This window comes from Anarhichas minor, unplaced genomic scaffold, assembly GCF_050575085.1.
Source record: "Anarhichas minor isolate MPS153535 unplaced genomic scaffold, ASM5057508v1 ptg000024l, whole genome shotgun sequence".
Taxonomy (NCBI): Eukaryota; Metazoa; Chordata; class Actinopteri; order Perciformes; family Anarhichadidae; genus Anarhichas; species Anarhichas minor.
Window position 1 is genome coordinate 14,160,736 of NW_027466470.1, and position 15,189 is coordinate 14,175,924.

General features: G+C 41.0%; 2 protein-coding genes across 3 annotated transcripts; both read right to left on the reverse strand.

Annotated features, from left to right (window-relative positions):
- Positions 1–2,296: 2,296 nt before the first annotated feature.
- prkab2 (protein kinase, AMP-activated, beta 2 non-catalytic subunit) lies at positions 2,297–7,537 on the reverse strand. Of its 2 annotated transcripts, none has more exons than XM_076098066.1 (8): positions 7,422–7,537; positions 6,296–6,475; positions 6,009–6,160; positions 5,813–5,906; positions 5,416–5,530; positions 5,198–5,331; positions 5,026–5,094; positions 2,297–3,985 (listed from the first exon to the last, which is right to left on the reverse strand). In XM_076098066.1, the coding sequence occupies exons 2-8, from the start codon at positions 6,452–6,454 to the stop codon at positions 3,908–3,910; spliced, it is 801 nt and encodes a 266-aa protein (XP_075954181.1). In that variant the 5' UTR covers positions 6,455–6,475; positions 7,422–7,537; the 3' UTR covers positions 2,297–3,907. The 2 variants fall into 2 exon arrangements, with proteins under 2 accessions (XP_075954181.1, XP_075954180.1); XM_076098065.1 differs by having other exon boundaries at positions 6,296–6,478; positions 7,422–7,517.
- A 1,229-nt stretch (positions 7,538–8,766) lies between these two features.
- LOC142956693 (mitochondrial adenyl nucleotide antiporter SLC25A24-like) lies at positions 8,767–14,068 on the reverse strand. Its single transcript, XM_076098409.1, has 10 exons — positions 13,468–14,068; positions 13,103–13,229; positions 12,880–12,967; positions 12,647–12,758; positions 11,433–11,591; positions 11,159–11,311; positions 10,933–11,040; positions 10,407–10,574; positions 10,087–10,237; positions 8,767–9,842 (listed from the first exon to the last, which is right to left on the reverse strand). Exons 1-10 carry the CDS (start codon positions 13,645–13,647, stop codon positions 9,661–9,663), a joined length of 1,428 nt encoding a protein of 475 aa, XP_075954524.1. The 5' UTR covers positions 13,648–14,068; the 3' UTR covers positions 8,767–9,660.
- Positions 14,069–15,189: the final 1,121 nt, after the last annotated feature.

Sequence of the window (15,189 nt, forward strand, 5' to 3'; positions counted from 1 at the left end):
AGGTCACACTTGAACGAAAACAGACACACTCAAAGACAAGACATCCTACCTTTGACTGCCACAGAATTGCAAGTTTACTTCTTGTGGCACTTTTATCAACGAGGACATTTTTTTTTTTTTTTTGCAAATGCAATGCAAAGAACAATAACACCCACGATGTATCTACACAGTGGAGGAGTGTAGAGGACGTAGGCGATCACTGCTAAGTAGTCGTGTACTAGTTGTATCTATATTTGTGGAAGAAGCTTATGAATGCTTTTGTCAAACATCAGCCAAGGGATATGAAAAGCAGAAAAAAAAGCCAGAGAAAGGTTCCATTTTAGTCACAAGCCTCCTCTTTTTGGGTCCTAACGGTGCTTTTCTAGGCACCTACCTACTGAATCTGAAGTACTGAATAAGTCAAAAACAAGGGAGTATGGTCAATTTAATGCTCAAGGCTTTGAAACATCTGGTTGGTTGTGATTTCTGAGCAGGATGTACACGAGAATATGTAAAAACAAATTTTAAAAAAGAGGTTAAAGTGCTGAAATGGAACCAGGCTAAACACGCGTATTCAAGCTCCTCTGTAGGAGTTCTCATACGAGCATGTGCAATAATGATGTTTCTTGAATGATAATGCTGCACCGGGTTTGTTTGTTTTTCTTTGCTTGACACTGGATTATTAGTCACACTCATAATAACGTTAGTACACGATCAGAGTAACGATTGTACTTTTTACCGGACTGTTGATGCATGACAGAGATTGTAAAATCTAAGCTAAGGAACAGCGGATTGCCAATACTTGCCAAAGTTTGAAGTCTTTTGAACTCTTCACTTTGCTTTGACTTGCCTTATCCATGCGAATGACAAACCCAGGTCGGATCGGACCGTAGGGATACCGAGATGTCTTCATTCCGAGGACCTCCAGAACCACAGAGACGGTAACCGTTAGACAGCTGGTTCAGTGTATTTTGAATTGTGCGACCGAAATGAGCTACTTTTTTGGACCAAAACTCAACAGAGTGGATTTTTCCCACTTGGCCATATGCTATTGTCTTTATGTTATTTTTCTTGGTTCAGGCCGTCTTAGGATTCCCATGGCAAAGGCAATATAGGTTATAAAGTTCTTATAGATGATGCAAACTTTGGCAGGCTACTGGTGGGATCATTGATCTTTAATTCACTCACTTATAACGGTTCAAATTTCGTTTGATGAGTTCTTGCTGTACATTTGCCATTTTTACGCTGTAAATAACCTGCTATTTCTGTATGAACTTTTGAGTGAGTCTGTGTGTGCGCGCATGTGTGTGTGTGAGTGTGTTTGAACAAACATCCAACATTTGCTTTTTGCAAAGTTGATTTTCTGGGTAGCTGTGCAATAGCTTATATGTTTTATTTTGATGTTAAACATCATCGTAATACGAGTATGATTGCTGCATTCACTTCCTGCAATGTGTGATTTATATGTTAGAGGAGTTTGTCACTTTGAATCACATCGGCTGATAAGAAATCACAGACTATGCCTTCATGATATCTAAGTCACTGATCCCAATATCATCCACCTATAACAAAGCTCTGATTGATGTTGCTTCGCTTGCCTTTACATTTATTAGCTTGAGAGCTTCTTCAGTCTGCTCTGTGGTAGAATTGGCTTTGAACTAGCGCTCTTCTACCTGAGATCTGCCAAATTAGGTTTTGTTTGCGCTCAAGTCTTCATAAAAAAAAAAGACAAAAGTTGGCATGTATTTTAACAGAGATAAAAAGTTTGATATTTCCTTTTGAAATGTAAGAAGTAAAAAGACAAAAGTTTTGAAGAATTGTCAATGACTGGAAAGATTATGACACGTTGGATGCACAAAGCACCTTGTTAGAGCGTAAACAAAGCCTTTTTGCTATTTGTTATAAAGAAGGGAATCAAACGGCAGTTTGAAACTATATATTGTTGGTCCTGATTTTCGTATGTATATATATACTGCTATTTGATTGGTGCAGCTTTTATGTGATAGGAAAGCAGTTTTTTCTGAGTTTGTGCATAATGAACTAGAAAGCCGATACAGGACTCATATGGATCCTGTCTCTGATGACAGTTAACAGTGTGCTGTGTTGGCAAAAGTATTATCAGTGAACGATTTGAGAAAGGATGAATAAAACACTTAAAAAGCTTGTGTGGTTTACTTCTGTAGAATTTTTGAATTGATTGGTTTTATCTAAAGTGTATGGATTTAATAGACAAATGTAAAATGAACGAATAACAAACAACTTTTGTTTAAAGAACACAACTTTCATACAGAATAAAAAAGAGAAAGACAGACAGGAATTAGGACCAGCGTGTCCGCTCTTTATTTGCAAAGAAGTAAACCCGTGTACAGAGAATCATCACACTGGTTCTTCAAAGCATTTTAAAACATTCAAAAGAGTTGTAAAATTCAAGTTTTGGGTTTTAGCCTTAAAACACCACGCCATAACTTTTTACATCAGCCTTAAAAACTCTTTGGACAAAAGTTCATGTCTAGGCTCAACATTCAAAAAATACTTTCAGAGCGTCTAGTTGAACACCAACAGGAGCTATGAAAGACCCTTTTTACAAGTCTGTTAACCATTGATACGTACTGGATATGCAGACTATTAAACAGCACGACTTGACAAAAATATCTTTCAAAGTACATACCTCAAAATACAGATCATCTTCAATGGCTATACTGTAAAGAACACAAGTGAGCAAACATTGTACAACTTTTAAATTCATGGCAACTATCTCTCCTCATAGCCCTGCAAATTCTGAATGTGGTCGATCTGCTTGTGCACCAAACTCAGTAAATGTGTCGTATCCTCACAAGTTGCGGACATTCAACGCATGCAAAGCAGCAAGTTCAGACTGTTAAGTGTACACGCCTCTGTGTATGACTACACGTGGAACAGATACAGACAGTACATTCCTTTTTAATAAACAGAACTCGATAGGGATGCACACAAAAAGCACTGCAAGGTCATCATATCTAAAGAAGGAAAAGCACAAAGCTACAGCACGAGTTGCCTGCTGCGTAGTTAAAAGCTTCTATCAACACTCTCAGGATGGTCAAGTGCTCACACAATGTCAAAATAAAGGCCACAGCAGAACTAAACATGTTCTAAGTACTCCATCTACAGTGACCAATGATGGTAGTTTAGTTATAGACTCCACTGCATGATAGCTGAACTGTGAGAAATTCAATAATATCTGCAATACGTACTGACAAATAAGATGTCGTTCGCTGCTGCCCCCTCCTCCTGTTCTTGTTTGTGAGTCTACGTTGAGTTAAGTTCTCTTTACAGCACGTTATTGCACTTCATGTTCAACCAATGCCAAGTCTGCTGCTCTCTTCAAGCATCTCTAGACCATTCTGTTATTCTACATGCACTGGCCATAAATACCGTCAGGTCAATTATTTCACAAACGTAATTCAAATCAGTTCAACGAGAATATGACGACACAACACTTTAAAATCAAACTGTCGATCCACACCAAGAACACTCAAAACCCCTCACGTTAGGAGAGCATCCTTAAAATCACCTTTACAGAAACGAGTCCTTCACAGATCAGCGTCTTCCTCGTTTCACACACGGACATGCATATATTCACAAGGTGCAGTTAACACTCCAATACACACAGTGATTGAATCAGTCATCTGTCAGTAGATGTTACAGGCAAAAGCCACAGTACGGTTTTCCTCTCTTCAACACCCGACACACACTTTGCTACTTTTGTTCAGAGCCCTATGTAGACAGAAGTGCAGCCTTTAAAAAAACCAGGCTGAAGTCACAGCTACTGGCCTTTGTCTTGCCTGTAAACTGGTTTCAGTGCAAGATTTGGCTAAATGTGATGATACCAACAAAAAAGAAAACCAGCATGCTGCTCTCTAAAAGCACCGTGGAGCTCCCAAGTTGTGGTTCAGATAGGCTTATAAAGCAGGGAGGTGACGTACTTCTTCTTGTATCTGTGAGTCGCACTCAGCACCATTACTCCATCCTGCACAACACAACACAACACACAGGCAATCTGCCATTAGAGAGACCCAAACCCACGGAGCAGATAAACATGAGATGCTCGTATTTGTGAAACTGCCAAACGGTCCACACAGAGAATAATGTAAATATCTGATTTTTAATAATCATGAAAACCTTCATGTATTTAGCACTAAAAGGTGTCTACTAGCATATTTAGTAGAACTATTCTGACCACACATTTGGTTGCTTTAAATGTTCTCTATAGGATATTCAGAGCATTAATATAGGAAGCAGCAAACAACTATTAGCTTTGTAAAGATATAGTGAGGTAGTGTCTATTTTTAAAAGAGAATGAAGTCGCTCTCCCTCTGTATGTGTTGTAATCCGAGCTTCTCCCTGCTTTGTTGACATAGCAGGGTCGGCCCCAAGTGGCTTTTAGTGCACATTAGTGCATGTAAACGCGCCCCACTAGTTAGCTGGCGACCGCCGCTCAGCACTGTGGAAGCAGTTACAGCTGATAAAACCCAAACTCTAGTCTCCCCTCAGATTAACACTGAACGCTCAGCACTGTTGCCGTTGTTTGCACTGTTAGCACTCTTAGCTACGTGCCGCCGGCTCAGCCCTCACCATGTTGAGAGGCATGTGGAGGAAATAGATATGCTCTGAAGTTCTTAAGTGAGCACCGTCAGTAACATGAGAAGTTATGCAGGGTTATGTCCTTTTGAATGTTTGTCACAGCAACAGACTTTGACATTTAACAGTTGGTTGTACAATTTTGCTGTGTGAATATTTTCAGAGGCACTTGACTTCAGAGGTAATTGATTAATGTAGAGTAAGTAAAACATATATAAAATGAGTCTAGATTTCAGAGTTTGGGAGTTAAAGACTATTATATTAAGTTAGTTTTTGCACGACCGTCTGATTCACTGGCTGAAAGGTGAGGGAGATTCAACCCCCTCCACAGAATTGGGTTGCTCGGGGATGTATAGTTCATAGAGCTGGGGGGAAAGCGTGTGTATTTCATGGGGTGCCAGTAACATCTGGAAACGTGTGAGAACCTACCTTAATTGAGAGGGCGTAAAGGTGGTTTAGCATTACATGGTTGGGCTCAGGCAGCAGGGCAGGGTCACACTGTCGAGAAAGAGTACGAGGAAAAATTACAAACCACAAAGAAAATGGTAAACAACAACAACAAAGCGTTAAATCTGAATGGCAGATAGATGGAGGCACTGACAGATATATTGGTGTCCTTGTTGAGTATGACTTGGAGGAGGTGAGGAGGGAGTATAGGTGGGGCTTTGAAATGCTCCTCAGGCCTGAAGCTGTACTGCTCCTGTCCATAAGGACCTGGAGGGGAGCTGGACAGATCTGCAACCGTAAAAAGGCACATTAACACCGCTGACAGGGTTTCAAGGCTTGACTGAACTTTCATCAGTGTTTACTGTAACTGACCTGATGTGTCTGAGCACTCCAGAGAGTCAACATGCAGGGCGTCAAACACCTCAAAGTCTGACTTCTTCACCTGGATCAGGTTGTTGATGGTGCCGAGTTGACTGGTTACAACTGTCTGCAAAAGAGAAAAGTATATAAATATTATATACAACACTGCACACATTTCCCTAGAATTTAAAAAGGCTTTGACAGCGATAACAGTAATGGACGTATAGTTCTTCTGTGGTTTCCTGACCAAATTCCACGACAATGATGTCTTTGCATAGGAGGTCCTTATCCTCTCATGTATATAACGTCATAGGTCTTTGTAACATGGCAAAAAGCGGAACTGAACTATTTGGTATTGAGGAAAAACTTTCAATAACACAATAATAAAATAAAAATGACACTGATGTACCTCTGAGGAATCATGGACCCACTGTCCATCTACAAAAAACTTGTACTGGTGCTCTCCTTCTGGCAGGTCCAGGATCGCTACAAAGTCATTATGGCTTTGGAGAAAAGAAAAGAAATAGTATTAGTGCAATACCGGTCGTTCGATAAGTTCCATTGGATCCCTAAAAGACCGTAGGAGATGATATTTACATGTTTACCTCTTATTTAGTGGTATCTTTGTGCTCCAGTTATTAAAGGAACCAGCTATGAAGACCTCCTTCCCCCCTCCAGCCCAGCGGATGACTGTGGGTCGAGCCTGACGACCAGTTTTCACCTGGTCAGCCAGATCTGATTCTTTCTCTCCTAACGCCTAAAAGCAATTCATTGATATCTCAAATAAAATCATATCTAACAAATGGCATACAAATCTGAAAGGTATTCCTGCGCAACAAACAAGATACTGTACAACAATCTATATTTCTGGTTCTGTGTTTTCCAGCGGTACCTTCGACTCCGGCCCGTGGGTGTTGAAGATGTTGGGGTCGTCTGTGCTGTCCACCATCTTGCTGCTGGGTTCCTGGTCTTTGTGGCTGCCGCTGCTGTCTGAGCGGTGGGCCTTGGCTCCATGCCGATCCCCAGACACTCTGTCACTTGTGTTGCCCATGATGCCCGTCTGTTTATGGTGCTACTGGAAAGAAAAGACAACTTCTTCTATGTTTGGGAACAAACCATAGACTAAATGACTTCATTGCAACCCAGCCATTCAGAAACTAAATGACTCAGTTGCATCCTTTTATCCCAGATTTCAGAGACCTTATTGGACCGTGCAGATTCCTCCAGCCTGGAATCACTTGAAGACAGATTTGCAGCTAGATAGGCTGATCCTAGTAAAGGATTTGGAGTTTGTAATTGCTTCTTTAGCTAGATCAGTTTCCTTGTCTGTCTTCCTAGCATATTAATCTGCCTTTTATGAGTTTGTTTCATGTCTTTTAAATGATTGAGTGTATATAAAAAAAGTTAAAAGGTATAATATTAATACATTATGACAATGTAATGGTAAAAAAAGTCCCATGTGATATATTAGTTATAGCAGAAACTACAAACGGTAAGTGCGATATGTGGCTGATTTAAAATGGTAAATACACTGAATGCACACATGATGCTAAACGGCCTACTAGAGAGGCTTATCGGGAGGCTAGACAGCTTAAGATACGACCAAGTAACGTTAACTGTGGCAGTAACTGTAAACCTGGACCTGCCACCGCTTAACGGTAATAACGTCTCCACACAGCTTCGTCCCGTTAACGCCCACTAGCTACTTAACGAGCAACAAGTTCCCAAATTAAACTTTAACGTTAAAGACAATGTTGCCATTAATCGAGAGATGTAACGTTAAGCACACGTAGCTTGCTGTTTGAAGCCTACCAAAGTGTCCCCTCTGTTCAGCTGTGTCGACAAATCACTAAAACAGGAGAATATTTTTAGCTTACAGTCGGCTAGCTGCTAGCTGTCACTTTCTAACAACTAGCTTAGCACGCCGTTTGTCTTATTTACGACGTCAGTGTCGATTATTACAACGTGACGCAAACTTCACCATGTACCGTTAGTGACGACAAAACAAATACACTCACCGAAACCAGCTGAAGTTTATGTAGTTTTGTTTTTTTCCAGCGGAGGGCTAACCTCCTTCAACAATAGTGGTGGCCCAACTACGGTGTGCGACTAGGACAAACTTAGTGGGACCATGTATTTCATCACATGGGCAGAAATGGGCTTCCACAACTACCAGATTGCCTGAGAGAGAACTATGAAATTGTTTATCGATGCAACAGAGATACAGCAACTTCATATTATGTAGTTTACTCTGCAGAATCATAATCGGACAAGTTAATGTTTCAATTACCTGCATTCAAGCAGCAGAACACTTTGGGGGCCTCATGTGGTGTCCCGGTGGAGTGATATGTTCATGGTCTCTTGTTCTGTCTGAAATATTTTATATGAATAATAATTAATAACAAAAGTAATACACTGTACACAATATAAAATAATTACAGTTAGCCCAGGTAGCTTCCTTTGCTACAGGAAAGGGTCTAAAATAAACCTATATTATTGTAACCTGCACACTGCGAGAAAGTCATTTTCAGAAACTCTTTGACCAACTACATTCATTCATTTATTTTATTAAGAAAAACATTTTTGGGGGGTTATTTTATATAAAGCTACTGCATCTTAAATAATTCTCCAGATCCCTTTTGTGTAACGAATGAAAGCAAATTCTAACAATTGTTCGAACTTGAGATTGACAAGATGACAAAATGCTCTATATAAAAACCAGAGCCCAAATCACAGACAAAGATGATGCAATCATTTTATTGTTCTTAGTTATCCAACTTAGTCTGTATTTTGCCTGTTTTGTTCCACTAATATCTCTGACCTCTTCTGCTGCCCATTTAAATTCCATCTGGCTCTTTTTTATCAGGCCAGCTAGTATCCATTAGAAATATATATCCCTGGGATGATTAAAGATAAAATACTAAAGTCTAAAATACTATTATGGTCTCGTTTACTTGTATTGTACTGGGCAAAATTTTCAGTTGAGCATGGAAGTGTGTCTAGGTGTTTTGTCTTCATTAGCCACCAGGTGGAGCTGTTAACACACCTCAGTGAGCCCCACCCCAAAGAGCTGAACTTTACACCACTCAGCCATTTGCTCGCAAGTAAGCCTTCCAGCAAAGACCATGGTAAAGTTTCCACATGTTCTGGCTAAAAAACTACTAAATCAAGACCAGTTTTCCTTTCTTAAAATCCACATTAAAGTAACATATAATAAAGACAATTGGCTGTATGGAAGAACAAGTCACACAATGTTAAAGGTAACAGTATCTGCTTGTGGGAGTGTTCAGTGTGTGTTTGGTTGGTTGGTTTGCTGTGAAGAAATGAGAAGTGAAGCAAGAGAAAAAACATGCTCCTTGCAAGTCCAATGACCAGTTATTACTGTTAATATGTTCATCAAAACCCGTAAATAATCATAACTGAAAACATGTATCTATATATACACAGTACATAAATGCAGTATATATATATATGTAGTAAAAAACACATCTGTGATGTCAGACAGTTCACATTTAGTGGCTGTAAGGCACATTTAAATGATTATCAGATAACACACAATTTGTGATTTTCACATTGCACAAGACACATTTGTCTTCATGCACACAGTACTCCAGTGTTAACAAGTTCTTGATTTTTCAGAGACAGTTCTTTTTGGTTGACAGCAGCTGACTGGAGCCGATGTCACTCTAGGTGTTTACAACTTAGGAAAGTGTTAAATTACCTCTAAAGGGCGTTGACTTCAGCATTTGAACTGGTGTAGTGTCGTTTTACCTCAAAATAAGATCATTAACTCTGCTGTGTACCTCTATTGGAAAAGCTCCAGATTTCATAAAACAAAATATTTCTTTAGTAACCAAAAGAAACAAAAACAATATGATCCATTAATCTACCAGTTTGGTTGATCAGTTTTAACAGAATAAGAGTAGGATGAATTTCACAACCCATCATGTATTATGTTTGTATTTAGTACAGTACTATCTTTATGTCAAATCTTGTTTTGGACAATGAATATACTTTGGGAGCGTGTTATGCGTAAAAATAGGATAGAAATTAAAGCATGCTCAGCAGCAACGATAAATGCTTTAGCTACCGACAGACAACCCTTAGTAGGACACATACAGTTTTCCATCCACTGAACTCCTTCGCCAGCTGGGGGAAGTCATGCTCTGTATGCTTGATGTCTGTCTGTTTTTTTGGGACTCATTTCAGGCATTTTCAAGTCTGACAAATAAATGTTTTTTTCATTTGCTTGCAGCGTCATTTGGAAATTCCTAAGCCAGTCTTCATGTATTCGTAAACCACATAGCTAATGCTGACAGCAGGAATGACTTTCATGAAGTTTGGCAGGATGCCCCGGTAGAGTCCGAAAAAGCCATCTTTGGCTACTATCTTCTTCATCAGGCTGCTCATGGAGGGCTGGTCTGATGCATCCAGAGACGCTGGAGAGAAAAAGGAAGTTAGGGAGGCTGTTTTACATCTGAAAGCATGCTTTTTACTCTTGTACTGTATGTTAAAGGAAGCCCTTCTCCATTGCAGCCCACTTACTATATTATGTACAGAAAATAGTGGGTGCTATTACAGTTTTGTCACCACATAAACATCTTGCCGTGTATTATGCACTATGTAATTGCGTGCCATGTAAGTTTTGTCATCCTTGTTACCAAATGTCAAGACTGCGTTTACCTCGTGCCTGCATCCGTGTGCGCACAAGCGCGAGTGGATAGCTGGCCAGCTGACCACAGGTACTAGAGATGGTCCCGCAGGCCACCAGCACCAGAACTCCAGGGTTGGCCGAGTCCTTGGCGTAGTGCGACAACCACGTGTTCTTCAGAGTCTGAGACACAGGAGAGACATGCATTATGCTAGTGAACATAAGCATAAAAACCCACTGATTTTATGTAGCACTACAGTCCTAGGTTAACTGATTTGTCGTGCATACAAATGAGAAAATGTAACTAAGTGCGCTCTGTTGTGAAATATGAGGAAAGGAGCAGAATACATACCTCATAAACAGCGAGGTCTATCCCAGCATAGGGAATGATTCCCACTAAGTTTGGAATGTAGCCCTTGTAGAAAGCCTTGACACCTTCCTTTCTCAGAATTGTTTTGGCACAATCAAACATTCCTGAATACTGGCCGGTTTTCCTCAGGGTCAGCCTAGTTTTCAATACCTTAGAGGGAAAGTACAAAAGAAGAAAAACTGAGGAACAGAATATTTTGATTTGTGTGGTATTTTCTAGTTTGGGGGAAAAACATATTAAAAAAGCTGCCTTCATTTTCGTTATTTTGACCCACAACCCTCTGCACAGCGGAAGATACGTCACATTGCCTGAGCCGAAAGGGCACAGACAGACGACAGATCAAGTGGCCGAAGGCGCAATGACAGATGACAGCACATTTAAGAGGGTCAAAGTTCAGGGCGTAACGTAATGACGAAGTGGAATGTCTCAATTGCATGCGATAGTACATGCTTTGTAAGGGCAGCTGCAGTACGTACAAAAAACGTAAAAAAGCAATCAGTTGACGTACCTCCATTGGGTAGATGGCTGTCTGTGCTGTGGCCCCGGCCATAGAGCCAGCCATGAACCTCTTGTGTGTCTCAATCTTCTTGCCCTCTGAGGATAACAACTTCTTAAACTACAGAACACACACAAATGGAGCGAAAATAAATAATGCACTGATTCCAAATATTTGTAATGCTACAAAACGGTGATAAATACCATCACATGTATAAAATGTGCATTTAAGAGCTTACTTGTTCATATGCCATGAATTTGATTGCTGTCTCAGGTGCAATCTTCAAAACGTTGGTCCCATTTCCCCTCCACAGTGACGTTAGACCTCCCTCTTTGAGCATCCGCTTGAAGCCCCCTACCAGGCTAATCGGGTTGGTCTTAGAAGAATGAACCTGCAGCACAAATGCATAAAAGGTTTGCAGGTCAGTTTCACTCGTAGCACACGTAAGTTGCATAAGTTATCATCCTAAGGTAAGAATACAGTTGTCCATTTGTTTCTTTCACTTATTTCACCTGCATGAAGACTTTCATTCTGTCCAGAGGGGCAGTACCAGTGCGAGAGACGGCCCCCGCTACTGCACCTGCAGCAAGCTGCTTACACCAGACACCTGAGCTCTTCTCCTCCTCTGTGAATTCATCTGGGATGGCAAGACTGTCACCTATGTCCAGCACCTGGTGAAATATATATACATATATATTTGATCAAATCACTTGTATTCATGGGCACTGGTCAAATCAAAGACATGTCCGTTTAGCATTATTGCTCCTGCTAGAGCAATAAACACATTCTCAGTGCTGTGTCAGTTTATGGCCATGATAATAATACAGCAGAATTATTTGTGGTTTTTGAGATTGTATCTCTCTCTCAGGAAGGCACATGTCATGTCATGTTTGTGTAGCTGTGAATGTGACAAAAAAAAAAACACTTCACAAGCCGACAAGAACTTCTCCTTTTGAGGTCTATTTTCACAGTGATGCAGCAACTGTTTTTTTCAATCCTGCCAAATTACCAGTTGTGCACTGAGAGAGAGAGAGAGCAGCCTTTACAAAACCTTGAACATAAGGTTGCAGCCAGGAAGTAAAAACATTAAAAGCGCATGTTTCCTTGTCTTGTATAGTTCATACAACTTGTGCATAGAAAAAGGTCACACTGTTCGAGAAAGGCAAAGAAATCGTAGAATTGTAACTATTTTAACAACAAACAATGAATTGACCTAACCTCCTTATCCTTTAGCTAGAACTACCGATAAACAAATCCAAAGTTTTTCCAAAAGCATAAATGTGCCTGTGACAAACATGGTGCAGTGGCAACGTAATGCATTTCTGCAGGGAACCACAGAGGCTTATGCTGCAAGTTATTTGTCCTGCAGCCACTCTTACATCACATCTATGGCATGAGAATGCAGTTTTGCCTGGTTTTGGAGCAAATATCTTGACAATGACATCTTTATTTGCACCGAGAGGTGGAGGAGCAGGCTGAAGGGGGGCCAAAGTGTGCTGTTGTGACCTAATTATGTTGGACAGTTCAAAGCTGCTGGCAAAATGTGGAGTGCAGGGAAAATCCATAGCATCTCACACAAGAGGACTTGACGTCATGTGATTAATTCCACTGCAGTCGCCTGCCTCTGTATTTGAGTGTGTGTGTGTGTGTGTGTGTGTGTGTGTGTGTGTGTGTGTGTGTGTGTGTGTGTGTGTGTGTGTGTGTGTGTGTGTGTGTGTGTCCGTACCGAGGAGTGTTTCCAGTAGCGTATGATCTCTTCCAGGTTGTGAGCAGGGCAGAAAAGGAAGTGTTCTCTCCACTCATTCCAGTCCACCATCATGGTCCCATCAATGTCCATACTAAGGAAACACACAGACACCTGTTAACCCATGATCTATGGTTATAATAAGCACACCATGTAAGGCTTTCAGACTAACACTAACACTCTAAATGAAAACATTTAAGAAATGGAGGTCAAACCTCTGTAATATTTTCTGGGCATTCTCTCTGCTGATGTCCAAGCCCAGCTCTTCAAGGGACTGCTGGATCTCTGAGGCATCAATGCGCCCTGAACACAACATTTAAAAAAAGCTCTACTGCAGTATAACCAGAGGATATGTAGCCTCCTAAACATCCACTGGCATGTGCCATAATTACTCGTGCCAAGTATGTTGATAGTGAGCTTCCTCTCATCATCCCCTACCGTCGTTGTTTCTGTCCAGACTCTTGAACGTCAGCCGCAGCTTCTTCTCGTGCTCCTTCAGATATTTGCTGAACTCGTTGAAGTCGAGACTCCCATCTTTGTTCTGATCGCCAGACGACACGATTTTCTGCAGAGAGGATTCACAAGTGGTTCAATTTGCCTTCAGGTGGTATCAGGGCGAGTCACAAACACACACAGACACACACACACACACACAGACACACACACACACACACACACACACACACACACACACACACACACACACACACAGACACACACACACACACACACACACACACACATGGTCAGGAATTACATGGAAATCGAGCCGGCCAAGCCCTGTTTTTTTTTTTTTTTTTTACCTGTGCGGCACCGTGGCGAAATATGCCCATTGCCTTTAGGCCCGCTCGTAATTCAGCGACGTCCACCTCCCCATCGTTATTGGTATCAAGCCTCTCAAACAAGTCCTGGTACGACCTCTTGCTGTCGGCGTCCCAGCACTGGGCATTTGATACTAAAAACGTCCGTAACGACGGATACATTGTAAGGGCTGAGGGGGAAGCAGCAGTCAAGAGATGAGTCGCCCTGCGGTCAGGATCAGATTATGAATCCATATCCAGATTGAAGATCATGCATAAACACTGCGAAAAATCCAGATGCGAGCGATGAAAAAAAAAGGCTGCTTTATTATTTTGCAGACTGTCCCGGTGCAGAGGTGTCCTCCGTGACGTTTCAGGTGAACTGCAGCTATCGAGGGCGGAGCAACGAAGGCTATACGTAGCCACTTGACGTTTTTTTCTACGGAAGAGCAGGAAAGATGGTCAAATAGAAAAGTGGTGAAATAAATATCCCCCGGATTAACCGCGTGCTTAATCCGGTTTATGCGTCTGGTAAATTTCCCCATCTGTCTTTTTCGCCCTTGCTCCATGTGATATGTCATGGTGTATTATATAGTACGAAATGTAATCTCTTCATCTGGCACGACGTGTCAGTGCAGGAAATAACTGTTTTCCCTGCAGCGCATATCGCTGGTCGCCACTAGATGGCGGAGTTCCTCCGCACAAAAAGGTGGCGCACACATGGAAAGGGGGTCAGGGGCCCTGTGTGCGACATCTCTGTGCCCCCCAAGACATCTGACTGTTTCATTTGGTACTACTGGCTGTTAGTTAGTGTATATCTGTAATGTACTAGCACATTCCATGTTTCGTCTTTCCCTCTTCTGCTCTTAACCTCACTACGTTACTACTGCATTTCCGATTAAGAAGAAGAAGAACAAAACATTCCTTTATTAGTCCCACAGTGGGGAAATTATTCTCTGCATTTGACCCATCCCTGTATATATAGGGAGCAGTGAGCTGCCCATGCAGGCGCCCGGGGAGCAGCTCATATCTTTTTTGTATGTAAAAATATTAAGTTGTAAAGTAACTAATAACTAAAGCTGTCAAATAAATGTAGAGAAGTACAAACAATATTTCCCCCTGAAATGTAGTGAAGTAGCAGTATAAAGACATGACATGAAAATAAAATACTTAAGTAAAGTGCAACCTCAAATTTATACTCAAGTACAGTGCTTGAGTAAATGTAGTTTAATTCCACATCTGTGCATTGTTATAATTAAACCCAGTAGTATATACTGTATACAATTTGCCCCACCTCAACCTGCTCACCATTAAAATGTTGCTAACATGTTAGTGTATCAGCAACCCAGTAATATGTGTATATAACAGGGATTGTTTTGGTATGTTGGGCACATTACACTGGTGACACTTTTCTACTTCTAAGTAAACAAAGGAAGACATTGTGTGGTTTTGCTACTTTCACTCATCAGTAAATTACTGCATACATCTTCAAACACTGTTTAGACATAAATTCAATATTCAATAACCTGAGCTTTACACAAACTAATAGTATGTTCTTGCTGAATACCTTCAAGTATGGTCTATTCATTTTGGCTGTGGAAATTCCTTCCACCTGTAACAAGTTTAATTTAGCTGTGATTTGAACCATAGTATTAACAGACTTGTCATATGCTCCCTGTCACATGCCTGCTGAATGAAAGTTATTGTCTTTCTTTCTGCTCCCAC